Below are 13,494 nucleotides of genomic sequence, written 5' to 3' on the forward strand. Positions count from 1 at the left end.
TGGACATTGAGAGGGACTAATTTCCCTTTGTGAGTAGGTCCTTTGGTTTTGGACCAGTTGGTTTTGTGGAAAGTTCTATCACAGAACAGAAAATTTTAGTATTATACTCTTCCAGAAAACAGAAAAACAGAAAGTCTCCCAATTTATTTTAGAAAGCTAGCATATATCTGGTACCAATATCTACTAAAGTAGACAGGTTCATATGTAAAACTCCTGACCAAATTGATTAAAAACTTTATTTTTTAAATTCTTTTTTTTTTAAGATTTTATTTATTTATTCATGAGAGATTCGGAGAGAGGCAGAGACACAGGCAGAGGGAGAAGCAGGCTCCTCACGGGGAACCTGATGCAAGACTGGATCCCAGGACCCCGGGGTCGCGACCCGAGCCAAAGGTAGACACTCAACTTCCGAGCCACCCAGGTGCCCCAGTTAGAAACTTTAAATCCCAAATCAAATGTCATTAAAATAAAACTAACAGTGGAGTAAAAGCATAATATATCAACACCCAGTAAAAATTATCCTAGAAATGCAAGAATGCTCAATATTTAGGAAATGTATTAAGATAACCCTCATCTATTCTTGACCAACAAAGGTGAAAACTAACTTATTTTCTCAGCAGAATCTGAAAAGACATCTCTCTGAATACTTAAGCACTCAAAGGACATAGAAGGTCTGAATAATAATTAATGAAGCTTAAGGAGGGCACACGATGTGATGGGCACTGGGTGTTATATGCAACTGATGACTTATTGAACACTACATCTGAAACTAATGATGTGCTCCATGTCGACTAATTGAATTTAAATAAAAAATAAAATAGTGAGGTTGTTTTAATAAATAGATTTGAATCCTATACTTCACAGAGAATAAACATTTTTTTTGAGAATAAACTTTCAAAGACCCATGAAATATTTATTAAGTCACAAAGAATGGCTCCATATATATCTTAAGGCACAATTTTTCCAGTCCACATTCTCAGCAATAAATAACAGGAAATGAGTAGCGAAAGTACCCTAAAACTTCAGCTACCAGGAAAAAAATATATAGAGTTTTCTATATTATCTTGTAATGAGGAAAACTGAAAGTCACTGGCTAGGCTAGAGGTTGGTAAACTATGGCCTGCGGATTGTTTTTGTAAATAAAATAGTCCTGGAGCATCACCACACCTACTTTCTGTCTGTCTTATCAATGGCCACCTTTGTGTCACAAGAGCGGGTTTGAGTAGTTGCCATAGAGACCATGTCACCCCCGGAGTGTAAAATATTTACTGTCTGGCCCTGCCCACCCCTGAGCTAAGGAAACATTTGCACCCCAACAGAAAATGGGCAAAGCATGTGGATGGCAGGGTCAGCGTCAATGGCCCGAGACCTGGGCCGCCACCCAGGAGCCCACGCTCACAAGGGTCAGGCGCTTAGATTAATGCTCTGCTGTCACCGTCTTGAAATCCTTAGTAATTTTTTAAAAAGAGGAGCTCCGTTTCGTTTTGCGCTGGATTCTGCAAATTATGTGGTTGGTGTTCATTGATACTCAGTGTTTTTTAAAACAGAAAATGAACAGCAAATATGAAAAAAATCCGTGGCATGTAATTAAATACATCCAAATAAAAATTATAATGAAGACCCATTTCCATTTGTAAAACTTGCAGATATTTCAGAAAGAGATTATCCCAAGTGTCAGTGCCGGTAAGGAAGGGAGCACTTCAGGTCTCGTGGCTGGGACTTGACTGCTCATGTAAGTGGGCAGGGAGTCCGCGATCCCGGGTCCCGTGGGCGCACCGTGCTCCCAGCGGGGTGCTTGGCGCCCTGGAACAGGAGATGGAGTCCTTAAAACCATCCTTAGGAGGCAGATGCTAGTATTCCCGTCCATAAAGGAGCAAGCTGACATGTAAGAAAGCAAAACATCTTGTTCAGATGTCACACTAGTAAATGGAAGAGCAGGAGCTCGAACTCCCATCAGAGTCTGAACTCACATGAGCACGCACCAAGGCCGTGCTCTAACTGCCGGGCTGAACAGCCTCAAGAGTAGATTGCTCCACAATTCTGTGTAAGGAAACGCAGTAATTACAAATCTATGTGTCTCAGAGTAGGAAAAAAAACCTATTTTCACTCTACTTGGAAATGTAGAAAATAATTTGCAGCTGCTTTGTTTATCCAAGAAAGACCCTCCTGCTGGGTGCAGGTACGGCGAGGAGGGGAAACGACTTTTTTTCCAAATTGGAATTCTTAACCCAGTGCAAGAATTTAAACATTCAGTAAACTTAGGTTTGGGGTTTTGTCCTGCCCTGCACCCCCCTTCTCGGACCCATCTGGCTTGTTGCACCCCTGGGCATGCTCACGGAAGGAGCCTCTGACTTCCTTGGCAGCCACAGGACTGACCGGACCCTTGTCTGCTCACCATGGCCTGGTGGTCACCCACAGATCACATTGGTGCCTTTGGCAGGTACCCTGGGGGGTCTCACTTATCATATCCCACGTTTTAATGATAGGAAATATCTTTTGAACAACTGCCCAACAACTACAATTTTGTATTGAATTTGCACCGAACATGCCAATAATTGATATCAGATCATATTTTAGGTTTTTCTTGGTGTGCGTGTGCTGGAAAAGACAAACTAGCAGAGGTTAAAGGAGTACATATTTTACTCATTACATCATAATACCCTTTTGATCTGCTCCACCAGAAAAAAATACAGTTTAAATCTCTCTCTCTCTCTCTCTCTCTCCATTACTTGCACATAATTGGCCAGAAGTTTCACGTATTACTTTCTATTGCAGCATGCGATAGATCCTAAGATTTCTGTTCCGTTCCATTTCATTTTGTTTTTAATGTTGGCAACATCCCACCCAAATGATTTCCCAAATCACTAATACGTTGCATTCTACAGCTTGAAAGTCATTGTTTTTACAGCCATCTGTCAGATTGACTAAAGGGAGAATCCGTCACGAGTCGGTAGGACGGGGCTGGGCATCCTGGACTGGGGTCTCCGCCACACAGGCAGGAGCCCCCAAACTCCAAGGGCTCAGTGGCTTGGTTTGGGTCTGGACTGGTGTCTCAAGAAGTTGGAATAGAGGCAAGAGTCCAGGTTAAGCTTTTGAAGCAGGAGGGAGGCTTGGCCCTGATCCCCGTTAGTAATAGGAGGATAAGGGCTAAGGCCTGGGCTGGGTTTAGGGCTCTGGCCAATTGGAGCCCAATGTGAGGTTAGGAGGAATGAGAGGAAGGCCAGCGAAGAAGCTGGGGAGCAGAGGGAGGAGGCCAACGAACGCCGGACCTTTGACGGACGAACTAATTGCTTGTCCCACTCAGTGGCGCCTGAGGCTGCGCACCCGTCCAGGATGAGCGGGGGACCTGGGTGGGTCACTTAGGACATCAGTGACTTCAGCTGGGTGGGGCTAAGGAAAAGTGGGACTGTCAGTTTTATAATTTCCATCGCTAGAGCAGCTCTCTCTTCCAGGATTTAAAGACTCGTGGGTGATGGTTCCAAATGCAAGCTCTGTTTTCCCTTTCGTCTTATTCTAACCCATGTGCAAAGGAAGGGGGGACAGTCGAAACTCAATTTGGCCCACTTGATTCTTTCTGACTCCGGTTGTGTGTGTGGCTAATGGAAAGAGCCTGTGTTTTCTAAGGAGCTTAACCACAGGGAGGTTTGGAAACTCACATAAGCACAAAAGAATGTATTTCAGAAAACAAATCAGAATGAGACTCGGAGTTCTTCTTTTGCTCCTACTCTTTGCATATTAGACCTTTGGAAGTAATTAAGCAGTAATCTGAGGGCAGTGCTAGGCTCTGTGCGGAATCTCACTGGGAGCTCACAGTGAGTGCAATGTCGCAAAAATGTGTTGACTTCTGAGCATGTTCCAAACACTGGAGAGGTCGTAGAAAAACAAAAATAAGTGAGAAATTTTGGAGCTGCCCCCAGCAGCTACCTTCTTGTGGAGCTAGTAGTGAGGACTGGTAGCTTTGCCATCCCATGATCTGGGTAACCCTTCTCAAGGCCAAGTCAGAGGTGGTGTGAGAAGACATTGACTCTGATTTTTTTTTTAAGATTTTATTTATTTATTCATTAGAGACACACAGAGAGAGGCAGAGACGCAGGCAGAGGGAGGAGGGAGAAGCAGGCTCCCCTTTAGGGACTCGATCCCTGAACTCCAGGATCACGCCCTGAGATGAAAGCAGAGCTTAACCACTGAGCCACCCAGGCGTCCCCATTGACTCTGATTTTCAGTAGACCCAGGTCCGTTGAATGGACCTGCAAGCACAGAACTCTGCAGAACTGTGTTCAAGCAGAATTTCTGGAGGCCACTTAAATTTCAAATTTCACTGAGGCTTGCACTTGTGGAACCAAGGCACAGAATCCCAAGAAGGGGCCTGATTCCTCCACACTGTAGATCATGGAAATCTTCAGGGGTTAGAATTGCATTTGAGCTAAGATTTAATTGAGTCAAAAACAGGGATCTTTCACATCTGCTGATTTTCCGGAACATGGGCATTTTAGCTCTCCGACTACTGTTTGCCTAGCAACTGTGTCTCAAAAGCAGTTTAAAAAAAAAAAAACAGAACAGAGTCCAATGGGACATTTCCAAGTACTACATATATCTGGACTAAGAAGGCGTTTTTATTTCTACCTTGGAACTTTGGTAACAATGGCCGGGTGAGCCATTACTGCCTGAAGATAATATCAGGACCTGATAGCTGGGATTTTAAGATCATTAACTCTTAAACAGGTTGGCATGATAAATGAAATGTTTTCCATGTTGTAGGGTGGAGAGAAGCTGGAGTTGAATCTGCCCTCTCCACTTCCCCATCCAACACCCTACTTTTCCTGGCTGTGACCGGGAATTTACTTGGGTCCTGAGGGTTGAGAGGAAGCCAGCGGTCCAAACATGGACACATCACCCTGGATCGATTGTTCTAGGAGTAGCTATTAGGGCAGATTCCAATCCAGAAAATCAGTTTATAAGGCAAAGTGCAGATGAGACATGCTTGTCTTAATAGAACATCCAAATTGAGTCAAAGACCCAACATATCTATCCCTGTGGGAGAAGGACAGAAGTTTAAGTGAGGTCACAGTGAAGAGCTTCCAAGGCTCCATGGATGACGTATTTAGAATTAAGGATTAGGGAATCTAGCTATGGCCAGTGGGTGGTAATGAGGCAGAGGAGCAGGACTGTGGCACCAGGCAGGTAAGCCTTTTGCTCCTGCAGATTTGGTTAAGCGTGAGCACCACCCCCAATGAGCTCACCTCCATGCTAAAACCATAAGCACCCGACATAGGGCTCTTTCCTTTCCCAGGGTGCAATTTAATCTTGGGGTGGGACAGAGTGTGCATGTGTGGGGTAAGGAGACGCAGCAGCTCCTTTAGTAGTTTAGGCCCCTTGGGATCCCCTGGTAATCCAGAGAAGACAAAACCTGTTTGGATTCCAGAATCTTAGAAGCTACATTCATCCTCAATGCTTAAGGGAACAGACTATGTACATCTCAAATGTGTCCACTAAAGGGTATCTATCCTATATAATTGTGTAAAGAATGATCATGTGTAAATATGAAACCACAAACTTCAGCGGTCTCAGGGCCATTATTAGCAGAGTTGGGAAGGGAGAAGCAAGCCTGTCAATCTCTCCTTACCTCTAGTTTTGTCTTCGGGGTCTCATTTTCTTCTTGAGAAAATACAATGCCTGCCCATCAGCAAGAAGGTTTCCAGATAGATGCGGACTTTTCTTAACACTTGAGGATATTTCTTGGATCTTCCTCTGTACCCAGCATTCACAGATCACAGGAATGTCACCAAACTGTATACATTTTACGAGTCAGTCAGATAGAAGAATAGTGAAAATGAAGTGTTTTATGAGAGTGTGATAGTGTGAATTATGATCGAGTGGCTCTGGGTAAGTAAAGGAATGCAAAATGATTTGTGGCTGTTAAGTAAGGCCTTGAGAACGAAGAAATGGCACCCTGAGGATTTACTCGAGACCTCTGCCCTTCACGCAGATAGCCAAGAATAGTCCCTTCCGTTCTGGATCGAGTCCCTATTTTACCACCACTTGGCCCCCTCGGCTCCCAGGGCCACTCCCATGCTGCAGGACTTCTCTGCGAATAAGGAACTCAAACTTGGGATGAAGTATGGGGATTCCTCTCTAATCACTAAGCATCTCACCCTACTCCTCAGACAGTACTTGTGCTGTAAAACACGACACTGCATTTCGGAAGAGGGCACAGATGACCAGTGTTCAAGGAAATCTCAGTGGAAAGGAGCTGTAGAATTCTAGATTGGACTATGGCTTATCGGCCATGTGCTGCGTCTTCTGAGGCTCTTACCTAGCATTGGACCCTCACCAGGACCCCCAGGACCAGACCATCTACCCCCATGGCTGGAGGAAAGCAGCCGAGACCAGTCTTTGAGATTTTTAGTATTCAATTGAATCCTGTCCAGGAGGATGGCCAGGATTCTTTCTTTTTTTTTTTTTTTTTTTTTTTTTTTAAGAGTTTATTTATTCATGAAAGAGAGAGAGAGAGGCAGAGACACAGGCAGAGGGAGAAGCAGGCTTCCTGCAGGGAGCCCGATGTTGGACTTGATCCCGGGTCTCCAGGATCAGGCCCTGGGCCGAAGGCGGAGCTAAACCGCTGAGCCACCCGGGCTGCCCATGGCCAGGATTCTTTTTTTTTTTTTTTTTTTTTAAGATTTTACTTATTTATTCATAGAGACAGAGAGAGAGAGAGGCAGAGACACAGGCAGAGGGAGAAGCAGGCTCCATGCAGGGAGCCTGACGTGGGACTCGATCCAGGGTCTCCAGGATCACGCCCTGGGCTGCAGGCGGCGCTAAACCGCTGCGCCTAATGAAAGAGGATTTCCAAAGGTTTCCAAAGGTTAAAAGCCCAGGGCTAGTATATGCAGTTCTGGTGAGCTCTTGGGAGACTCCCAGCTGCCACTAGGTTTCCTTGTTGGCGATTAGGTAGTCCCATTCACCAAGGAGCTATGCTCTAGAGTCATTGACCCATCTGGGAAGGCTCCTCAGGTTCATGCGGGGTCACAGGAATCGGCTGGAGCCGTCTGAGTACCAAACCCAGAGTGTTTATCCAAACGAGGGCGGAAGAGCTGGTGTCCAGCTGGCAAAAGATCAAGAGGCTTCCTTGAGCAATAGAGGCTTCTTCTTTCCATGCTCTTCTTTCTTCCATCGAACAAGCAGGTTGATGCTGGAGAGGCAAATATCCTAAAATCCCTCAGAGAAAAGCATGAAAAAGAAGTGATTGCAACCCAACATCAGAGGATAATGACTGAGATGGACGGGGTGCCCTGAGAGCATGGGGCAGGGGCAATGAGCCCCATCTCTGTTGGCCAAGGCCAAGAGGCAGAGACTGATTTGAGTCTTGAGGAATGAGTAGGAGTTTACGAGCGTAGACTTGGAGTGTCCCAAGCAGCTGGAATATGTGTAAAGGCGGAGAGGCCAGAAAGGAAAAGGTTTATTGGGAAAGGTTTATTTTTTTAAGAAGGAGAGGTCTCTGCCTCCCTCCTCACCCGGATCCCTGTCCCCATCTGCCCATCTCCCCACCCCTTACTCTGCAGGGCTCTCTCCTGCTGCCACAGGAAATTGCTTGTTCTTCCCCCAAACAATGGTTTAAATATGTATTTCTGTATTACTAGAAGAGTTCAGTGTTTTTCAAATGCTGATTTACTATCCTTTGGGGGATTGCTTGTTCAGATCCTTTTCTATTTTTCTATTGTTTGCCTTTTAATATTCACTTTTGCCAATTCTTTACATATCCTGGGCACAAAGTTTTTGCCTTTTTTTATTTGTTGCAGACCTCTTCTTTCACTCTTTTCTTGTCTTTGAACCTGTTTACGGCATCCTTTTGTCATTCAGAATTGTAGATACTTCATGTAGTCAAAATTATCCTTTTCATAAAAAATGATTCCTACTTTCTGTACCTAGCTAGAGAAACCCTTCACTAACCTGAGGACATCAAAGTCTCCTTCTATAATTTGCCCAGTGGATTTAAAGTTTTGTTTTTTCCATTAAGTTTTAAAGATTTTTTAAAAATTTACTTATTCATGAGAGACACAGAGAGAGAGAGGCAGAGACAGGCAGAGGGAGGAGCAGGCTCCCTCCAGGGAGCCCCATACAGGACTCAGCCCCAGGACCCCAGGATCACGCCCTGAGCCAAAGGCAGATGCTCCACCACTGAGCCACCGGGTGCCCCTCCCATTAGGTTTTATTTATTTTTAATTATAAATTTATTTTTTATTGGTGTTCAATTTGCCAACATATGGAATAACACCCAATGCTCATCCGGTCAAGTGCCCACCTCGGTGCCCGTCACCCAGTCACCCCCACCCCCCACCCACCTCTCCTTCCACCACCCCTAGTTCATTTCCCAGAGTTAGGAGTCTTTCGTGTTCTGTCTCCATTACGTTTTAGTACGTCTTGGGTTACATTTGGTATGAGACAGTGATCTAGTTGGTTTATTCCAATTAGAGATCCATCGTCACGGCATCATTTATAAAAGGATTAGTTCTCTGTCCTCCATTTGAATCCCCTTTTTCACTAACTAGCAAGACCCCATGTAGATCGAGGTTTGGGTTCTCTCTTCTATCTCATGGGTGCCACCATTATATTACGTATTGTGCATACGGGGTCATTATATCTGATAAGGCAAGTTTTCCAGCTTTATTGTTCTTTTTCACAATTCCCTTGATTACCTTTAGACCTTTAATCTTCATTTCATTTTTAGAGTCACTGTTTGAGCTTTATAAAACATCCTTTCAGAATATTTCCTAGAATTGAAATTCTGGATTAAGTTGGGGAAAGTGAGATAGCCTTATGATACGAAGTCTTTCACTGTATGACTGTGACATGTTGTGTCACTTTTGCTCGGATCAGACAGACCTATCATTTCTGGATGTGGGGCAGAGAGAAGTAAATTCTTAGAGAGATGGAAATACACTCCATCGGAGTGAGAATTATTGAGATACTGTACCATGGAAAGGAAGGCACGAGATCTATTGCACAGATTCTTCCTAAATATCTATAAAATAATCTGAAACAAAGAAAGAAAAACAGCAACAATTCCTTAGAAGTTAAAATTGAGGTAAATGAGTGCATTTTTAAAAAGTAATCTGAAACCAGTGGAAACTGTACAAAATCTCAGAGTAGATGGTGCAAACTCTTAACCTCAACGACTCTTAGAATGATAAGCAGAAACGCAGAGCTCAGCCGACACGGATTCTCAAGGAAAAAGAAAGGGGCCTCATAGCTACACAGAAGAATAAGATAGAAAAACCTGCTGCGCCGTCGCTGCGGCGGCTTGAGTATGGGCTCTAGGGGAAACGCTTACAAGCTGAATCGAAGCTGCAGTAAATGGTATCAGTAAAAACAGAAGTCAATCTTGGGAATAAAGAAGCTCCCTTCCAAATCTAAAATTCCACAATTCCATAGGTCCTAGAGAATGCTTCCCTCCTTTTTAGGAAAAAGATTCCTTTTTTTAATATAATGAAAGGCTGTATAGTTTTTCTTCTTTTACTTATCAGCGTGACTAGTTACATTAGCTCTCGTTAAATGTTGAACCATCGATACATTCCCGAAATAAACTCCACCGATTAGTTAATTATCATTCTTTTGGATTCCTGCTGCATTTGTTTTGCTAATATTTTATTTAGAGATTTTTGCATCTATATTTACCAATGAAACTCTATTCTTTTTGAGGAGGGGGATTTGTTTATCTTTGTGTGTTCCGGCATCTAGTTTGTGCTAATTTCATTTAAATACATTGGAATTATTTTTCTTCTCTAATCACTGAATAATTTAGATAGCACAAAAATAATGGTTTCTTAAAGATTCAAAACTGACCTGTGGATCTGGGTGGACCCAGGGATCTTATTTATTTATTTGTTTGTTTATTTATTTATATATTGCATTAGTGTGTGGAGCGCGGGTGAAAGGAGCAGAAGGTAGAGTGAAGGGAAGTTCTTTACCAAAATTTTAAGGAACTCTAACATTGAGTCTAAACATTTTTTCAAATAATTTCCAAAGTTATGGAAGTTTCTGATAATAACCCCGGTTAATGGATAGATTGGGTGTAAAATAATAGAACATAAAGAGAAATGATGCAAGGTAAAGAAAAATGAACACCTGATTCAGTAACATCTGCTTTTGTTTTCCTAGATCAGGAAGTGTGCTGCACCACTGGAATGAAATCTATTACTTTGTGGAACAGTTGGCTCATAAATTCATCAGGTGAGAAAGAATGTTTAGTGCTCTGCCGGGAGTCAAACTGGCCTAAGTTTGTTATTCTTCTAAGGGCTGTGGGCATGCCTTTTCACAAACGTAGACTCGCATGTTGGACCAGAGACTTGGCTTTGCTTTCGTCTTTACCACATAGTAGAATACCTTTTGCTTATAAGACCTAAATTTTACCTCTGTCTCTCTTATTGGACTATGTAGTCTTCTAGAAGTTTCATCAGCATTCCTTTCACAGTGCTGCGCCACTCTAGGCCAGTTGACTTATTCTAACTGGACTCATGTGTAAACAGTATAGGGTATGAGGTGACCAACTCATCCCAGTCTGCCCAGAACTTTCATGGCTATAGCACTGAAAAATCTCGCATTCTCAGAGTTCTCCTCAGTCCTGAGTGAACTACCGTGTTGGCCAGCCTACCTGTATGTCCCATCAGATAGAATTCTCTGAGCATTCTTGACACCACTTTCCAAGGGAGGAGAATGCAGTTTTGAACATCATCACTATAAAGGTTGCAGAGCCTTGGAGCTCCTACTTTCCAGTAGCTATAGATGCCCTCTAGTAAAGGAAAGAAGGTCACTTCACCCTCCTTGGGTACAGCCTCCAAGCGATGACACAGCTGTTGTAGCTCCGTGGATGTGCTTGAAGCTAGTCATCAAGGCCTTTGGTAAAATTGTCCTATCATTGTGAATCCTAAAGCAGCTCCACTCCTGTGTCATGGCATCTGTAGAGTCTTCCAACCCATGTGAGTTAACCATAAACTCCTTTGAATAAGGTTCTTCATCTCAGAAGAGAGGTTGTCAAAAAAAAAAAAAAAAAAAGAAGAAGAAGAAGAAGAAGAAGAAGAAGACAGGTTGTCCCCATTACCAATGTAATGACAAATGCGTTCCCTACGAATTCAGTTCCTGGTCTCTTTCCTGGCTGCCTGATTGGAGGGAAAGGGTTAGGAGGTGACCTCTCTGTGATGCCAAATATTGGAAGCTGCAAGCAGGAAGCATCTAAACCCAAATGAATGGGAAAAGCAGATGCTGAGAGGAGAGAGGGGGAAAGGAAGTAAGAAGCAAATACACGGGTCATATTAAAAGCAAAGTATTTGAGAGAATTGTAGAAGCTTAGAATTCAAAGCACCAACTTCCCAAGCTATCCTAAGAGGTGTTCGCTACCCTCAACTTGAATAGCTCTAGTGAGAACTGCTGTCTTTGGAGGCAAATGGTCCAATAGTCAGATAATTCCAGTTTCCAGGAAAGTCTCTTTGTCATTGAGCCAGCGTGTCCTTTCCTATACTCTCGTCCATTATATCCATTCTGCCCTTTTGATTGCTGAACAAACCTGCCTCTGGACACTTGACAGTATCTGCTATGTCTCTATTTGCTCCTCTGGCCTTCTGTTCTTTGTGAAGAGTCTACTGGGAAAGGCTTTGAGGTTAGGCAGGTGTGGATTTGAAGCCAAGCTCCATTGTGCAACCGTAGCAATTGACTTGCCTTGGTTGAACCCTGGTTTGCACGAGAAAATTTAGAAGACCAGGCTTGTGCAAACCAACTCACCCCGCACCCCGCACCTGGCTTAGAGTGGCCACTCAGCACTTCTCTTTCCCAGTTCATTCAGCAATTCCAGATGCCTCATTATCTGAGTATTAAAGACACTGAGAAGTAGGGGTTGAGGGGGCTTAACCTAATCCTTTCATTTTACTGATGAAACTGAGAAGTACAGAAGTTGACATGGCATAAAGCAGACCACGAGGCACTTTCCTCTGGTGGTCTCCTCTGGCCCTTCTTGGCTCCGGACCCCCTGAAAGTGTGGCACCAAGACATCACGTCACTGTCATGCAAAACTGTATTTTGCCCGCTGCAGCCCAGGTGCCTGTAGTAGCATCTGACACGTAGCACGTGCTCAATCAATATTTATGAGTAAATGGACAAATTTTGAAAAGGAATCGATTATTTTTATTTAGTCATTTAAATAAATAGTCTAAAAAAATAGTCTAGGCAGGGGACACTGCAGGGGGGCTATTCACTTAATAACAGTGGCTGATGCCAGTACAAATATTACCATTTCCAATTTTAGTGGGATCCTGGAAATTTCAAGTTCTTTTATTTGTCTTTATTCTGACCCCCTCCCAATTTTCTAACAATGATGTTAACTCTTCACTGTTTCCTTCAAGACCCCAACCCACACCTCTCACCCATCACTTTTGGCAAAGAATTTCACCTCTTATTTCACCAAGGACCCTGGGAATAGCAGAAAAGTGAAGTCCTCAAGTTCCAGTCCTACTTAAAAAGGTGCATATGTGTCCTTCCCAGTGTCTCTGAGATTCAAATATCCTCCCTTTGAAGGTGACCCCTCCATTTTAGTCCATTTTATCCCATTGTCTCCAATCTCCTCCAGGTCTCTTTCTCTCTTGTACTTTGTCTCTACCTTTCCTCTGGCTCTATTTCCACATCGATAGACATAAACAAATCTCTCCTGCCCCATGTCTTAAAAAAAAAAAAGCCCCAAATAGTAAATGATGAATCTCCTGATTATGTCGGGAGATACTATAGATATATAGTATATACTCTCTCTATATACTCTATATATAGATACTCTGTAGATACTATAGATAACTATTTCTTACTGGTTTCTTACTCAAATATCTTTAAAGATTCAAGGTCTCCATAGCCTTACTTTTATCATTCATTCCTTGACCGTCAAGCCATCTGGCTTCCATCCCACCCCTGACCTGCTGGCTCTCACCAAAGCCCCTTAAGTGATGCCCTAAGGAGGACAAAGACAGTGAGTGTCTCACAGTGCTTACTCTGCTGGATACAGGAGCTTCACTTGAGGGAGAGTTCTCGCTCCTTGAAATTCGCTTCTCCACCGGCTTCTGGAGGAGACCCGCTGACCAGAGCTGGGTCTTTAAATATTGGCGTTGGTTCTAGATGGGGCTTACCTTCTCACTGCTGACACTATCTTAGAACAATTCCGCTCGCATCAATGTGCTGAAAACCCCCTAATTAGATCTCTTGTCAAGACTCCTATATGGAATATACCAATTGCCTCTTAGAGCCCTACGTGTCCCACATGTCAGATTCATTATTTTCCAGAGCTGAACTATATACAAAAGAAGCAGGATAATATGGTGCTTAAGAGCCCAAGTTCCAGAATCAGAGCTTGGTTTTAAGCCCCAGATCCACTATTCTCTCACTCTGTGACCTTGGGGAAATTACTTGATCCTTCAGGGTCTCAATTTCCTTTCATGGAAGATAGAAATAATAATAGTACTGACC

At 43.4% G+C, this 13,494-nt stretch overlaps 1 protein-coding gene across 2 annotated transcripts in view; it reads left to right on the forward strand.

Annotated features, from left to right (window-relative positions):
• Nucleotides 1–13,494, forward strand: part of ANTXR1 (ANTXR cell adhesion molecule 1) — a 197,444-nt gene that overhangs the window by 14,774 nt on the left and 169,176 nt on the right. For both annotated transcript variants that reach the window (XM_072768664.1, XM_072768665.1), the window contains exon 2: nt 10,156–10,227. In XM_072768664.1, the coding sequence (XP_072624765.1) occupies nt 10,156–10,227 (72 nt within the window). The remainder of the gene's footprint in view (nt 1–10,155; nt 10,228–13,494) is intronic.

Source organism: Canis lupus, chromosome 11, assembly GCF_048164855.1.
Source record: "Canis lupus baileyi chromosome 11, mCanLup2.hap1, whole genome shotgun sequence".
NCBI classification, from domain to species: Eukaryota; Metazoa; Chordata; class Mammalia; order Carnivora; family Canidae; genus Canis; species Canis lupus.